At 38.8% G+C, this 4,471-nt stretch overlaps 1 protein-coding gene across 1 annotated transcript; it reads right to left on the reverse strand.

Moving 5' to 3' along the window:
- Nucleotides 1-413: 413 nt before the first annotated feature.
- LOC311303163 (zinc-binding protein A33-like) lies at nt 414-4,007 on the reverse strand. Its single transcript, XM_084429474.1, has 6 exons — nt 3,360-4,007; nt 2,290-2,385; nt 1,858-2,088; nt 1,718-1,740; nt 1,518-1,636; nt 414-1,150 (listed from the first exon to the last, which is right to left on the reverse strand). The coding sequence occupies exons 1-6, from the start codon at nt 3,753-3,755 to the stop codon at nt 606-608; spliced, it is 1,410 nt and encodes a 469-aa protein (XP_084285600.1). The 5' UTR covers nt 3,756-4,007; the 3' UTR covers nt 414-605.
- Between the last annotated feature and the right edge of the window lie 464 nt (nt 4,008-4,471).

A 4,471-nucleotide genomic window follows, 5' to 3' on the forward strand; every position in this document is an offset into this window, starting at 1 on the left:
AAATCTTTTTAAAGAAGTGATATTCTGTTAATGTTGCTAAGTCTTTATTGTATTGTGAAGTGAACACACGGCAGGATCACATGACTTTGAACAGGGGATCACATGACAGACATGAAACGTGACCAAGACAAGACCAAATCGTGACAATAGGCCAAACCTGAGAAAACAGCAACATCTTGTAAAAAAAAAAAAATATATATATATATAAATAAAAGAAAAGAAAAGGCCAACAGAACAAAAGTCTATTAACAAAGACTGCATCATTTTATAGTTAAATGGCTCTGGGATAAAAAGAAATTGGCAGTTTTAATGGGTTTCAATGGGGAAAGTTTTGTCTTTGAGGTCCTGAGTGTAAATATTTTGTGTAGAATGTGGAAAGGAAAGAAGACAATTCTAATAAAATACACACTTGTGCAGTTTGCATTAACACAGGACTTTTTTTTTTTTTAATTAAAAGAGACAAACATGTCCTTAAGGAAACACACGGGTTAATTTGGTTCTAAACTTTACATTGAAGTGTGATTGATCAATGAGACTCTTTGATTGCAGTGTTATTATTGAAGCATAATTTGCAAAACTGTATTAATCTAGAAGCAGAATCAGATTTAACTGTGATTTTCTGCTGTAATAAACAGTTTAACTGGTAAGATCCTCAGAGGAGAAGTTGTGCAGCCATTAAATAAGAATGGAAAGACAGTCTCAGTGAAGGATGTCCTGAATCTGCACAGACGGTCTTTAGTTACAGGATTAGAGAATGACACTGTTCCTCTGCCATAGTCCAGCTGAACTCTCACACGCTGAAGCTTCTGTTTAACAGTGAAGAGAGTCTCGGGTTGCTCTGGGGATTGTGAGATGTATTTGCTGTTCACGTACCACACACCCCAGACATTAGACTTCAAGAAATCCTTTCCCTTCCTTTGGTTTGATGCTGTTGTTATTCCAAGAATCCAGAATGTATTGTCTCCAACCTCCACATCCCAGCAGTGTGTTCCTGAGTTAAAGCCCTCAGATCCCAGGACACATGCACACCTGTCAAACCTCTCTGGATTATCAGGAAGTGTTTTATCTCCATCACTGAGCGACACACTGGTCAGATCAGCAGAGAGTGTGAGACGAGGATTTGCTGTGTTTGGATCCAGAGTCAACGGAGCTGCAAAGAGAATAACATCAGATTACAGGATGAGATATGATGTGTTAGAAATGTAAATGTTAAACATTTTTCCTTTGTTGTAAGAGATCATAAATTATAACAATGGTCTCTCAGTTACTGTCAGAGTGGATTGAGGCTTCAGGTTTAATATCAGTATTCAATAAACACTATTGTATCCTAATATATAAACATAAACCATGAGGAATAGACTTTTCATTATGAGTTCGCTGTATGATCTGATGATTTCCTGAAATACAGTTCAGATTAACTTAAGTGATTATTAAATCTATTTCTATCAAATGTTGATGTTGTGTGTGTTTATATCTGAACTATCTTCTGCACTGGTGTCAAATCTGCTGAGACTCACTGTGTTGGACAGTTTCCAGCATCTTCTTCCAGACTCTGAACGGCAGGTTACCCAGATAACGCGACACATGAATCAAAGCTCCAGAACTCATCCGTGGATCCGGCTGTGAGATCTGGACTCTGAGGAACATTCAGGAGTCAGAACTGCAGTGAATTTGAGTTCAGATCCACTGAGAGAAGAGATACGAGCAGCTCACTTACCTTTCCATTGAGGCCTTAAAGTTCTGGAAAATATAGAGTTTGAAAACATTTTAATATCTTATCAAACACTCTCAGTGTCAGTGAGTCTCTCTATACAAGTTGTTTTCTGCTCAAAGAATGAAGCCAGATTGATTTGTCACCTTTAGAAACGAGACGTCATTGTCTTTCATCATCTCCTCCATGTCTCTGATTGTGTGTGAAAGAGCTGAGATGTGTGTGTTCATCTCCTCCAGCTTCTCCTTCATCCTCTGCTTCTTCTGCTCCTCTTCCTCTCTCAGTGCAGTGATTGTAGCTTCTTCTTCGTCTCTGAGAAACTGATGAAGCTTCTCAAACTCTTCTTTAATCTGACGCTCTGTGTGCTCAGCTTGAGACTGAAATCAAATCACATTCACTTCAATCATCTCAATCAACACAAATCTCGGATACCCGACATATAACGGATCCAGAAGCAGAAGCTGCTCGTCATTTACAGAAATAATCAACTGGAATTCATTATTAAATATATCAATTTATAACGTTATAAAGTGATGCTCCAGCTGTAATGAAAATGACTCTTGATTCTGTTTCCTCACATTGATGTGTTGAGCTGTTTTCTCAAACTCTCCTTTCTTCTTTTCATTGTGTTGAAGTTTCTGTTGTAAGGACTTCAGTGCTGTATTGAGCTCCTCCTAGAATTGAACAAAAACACATTAAACACCAGATTACAGTGAAGAGAAGAAAATACAGTGATATGATCATACAATTCTGTGCAAAAGTATTCACCCCCACCCATGACAATGTTATTTACTGAAGCAAAAAAGTTATCCAATACTAACTGGGCCTGCGTGATAATGTATTTGGCCCCATAGTAACTAATTCCTCAAATCTCTGAAACTGTATTTATAATGTTGTTCAGCTGGACTAAACACAGCCAGTCCTGATCACTGCAGCCCTGTTCAATCAAATAAACACTTAAATAGGACTTTTTCAACAACATGAAGTTGGTTAAAAGGTCTTAAACAGTAACACACTATTGACAAAGGTGAAAGAAACTCCAGGAATAATGATGAAGACGGTGACTGAAATACATCCGCCTGTGATGGGTTACAAAGCTATTTCAAAGGCTCTTGGACTCAAAGAACCAAACCTTCCCAGAAGTGGCTCAAAGTCACCAAAGGGCCAAGAACAACATCGTAGGAACTGAAGTTTCTTATTTTCTACCAGAAAATGCTAAAGCACAATATAACATCTTTAGTCTGCAAACTGAAGCTCAAGCAACAAGACAATGATTCAAAGAATAGTGAGTAAATCAACCTCTGAACGGCTCAAAAAAGCACAACTGAGATGATGTGGCAGGACCTTAAACAGGCAGTTCATGCTTGAAAACCCTCCAATGAGGCTGAACTAAAATTGTCCGCTCAATTGTGCTCTTTATTTTATTTATAATTTTTACAAAATAATGATATCTATGAAAAAGGCCCCACTATTTAGTATGAGACACAAAAACATAAGAAATCAGGATGGGCAAATACTTTTACAGCACAGTAAATGTCATTTAAGTTGAGTAAAATGACATTGAAATAGTAATGCATGAATGTTATGATATCTATGTTTATGACTAATTATTGTTCTTTACATGTGAAACTAGAAGCATTTGTCTTACCTTGTAAGATGAGACCACTTTACTGATGGGTCTGAATTTATGATTATCATGTTTTTGTGAATTAATACACTCTAAACACACCGGCTGTTTGTCCTCCAGACAGAAGAGTTTGAGTTTCTCACTGTGTAAACTGCAGATCTCCTCAGATCCTGATGAACGTTTCTCATTTCTCTCCTTCAGGAACGACTCACACAAGTTTTTTAACGTGAGATTAACTGGAGGATCAGCTTTTGAGGATCTCCTCCTGCAGACAGGACACTCCTGAGTTTCCTTAGTTTTCCAGAACTGTTGTAGACACTCTTTACAAATACTGTGACTACAGGACAGAAAAACAGGAACATTGAAGATTTCATAGCAAACAGGACAAATATAATCATCTTCAGCTGCTGAAGCCATTTTCACCGTTTGAGTCTCGCAAACTAAACTTTACTTTCACTTCCTGAACGACGGGTTTCAAAAATGAATCAAGATGAGAATCAAAGATCTGCTGTCGGTTCAGAAATGAACATCACAAAAGTCCTTCTGTAAAGTTTTTCTCTTTGTTCTCCAATGATTGCTTATTCTTTATTGCTTTTGTTGAGACAAAGTCGGTGTGACAGAAAGGAGAAATAACAAGTCAGTCTCTTCCTGGTTAGTGTTGTAAGAGGGAGGAGTTTATGATTACCTTTGGGTGTGTACCAACAGGTCAAACAGGAACGTCAGAATTTCTTCAGGTAAACTGTGTTCAAAATGGACATCATGGGCGGATCTACAGGGGGGCAAGGGGGGGCAGGTGCCCCCCCACTCTAGAGCCTTGCCCCCCCAGCTGCCCCCCTAACTTTGATGATCCAAAAACTGTACTTACAAAAACAACCCACCACTATGTCCAATACATTTACCAAAAGTGAACAATTCAATTTTTAATTTTAAATGTATTATTCGCCCCTCCCCCTGCCTCTCAAATAGTTACGTCCCTGATTCAAACGTGCAGAGCGGCGTTCACTCAGTCTGGCTCACACACACAGCAAGTCTGCTGCGGTGCGGTGGTCCTGCAACCCGACTAGACTGAGCTGCCCCTGACAGAGCCTCTGAAGGTGAAGTGAGTTTCCCCAGGTGTAGTTTAAACACACGTT

The sequence above is a fragment of the Rutilus rutilus genome (assembly GCF_951802725.1).
Source record: "Rutilus rutilus genome assembly, chromosome: 14".
Taxonomy (NCBI): domain Eukaryota; kingdom Metazoa; phylum Chordata; class Actinopteri; order Cypriniformes; family Leuciscidae; genus Rutilus; species Rutilus rutilus.

Coding starts and splice junctions, on each gene's coding strand:
- LOC311303163 (XM_084429474.1), bottom strand. CDS start 3,755: ATGGCTTCAGCAGCTGAAGATGATTATATTTGTCCTGTTTGCTATGAA. Junction 2,089..2,289: donor AAACAGCTCAACACATCAAT/GTGAGGAAACAG, acceptor ATTTGATTTCAG/TCTCAAGCTGAGCACACAGA. Junction 1,741..1,857: donor ATGACGTCTCGTTTCTAAAG/GTGACAAATCAA, acceptor TATATTTTCCAG/AACTTTAAGGCCTCAATGGA.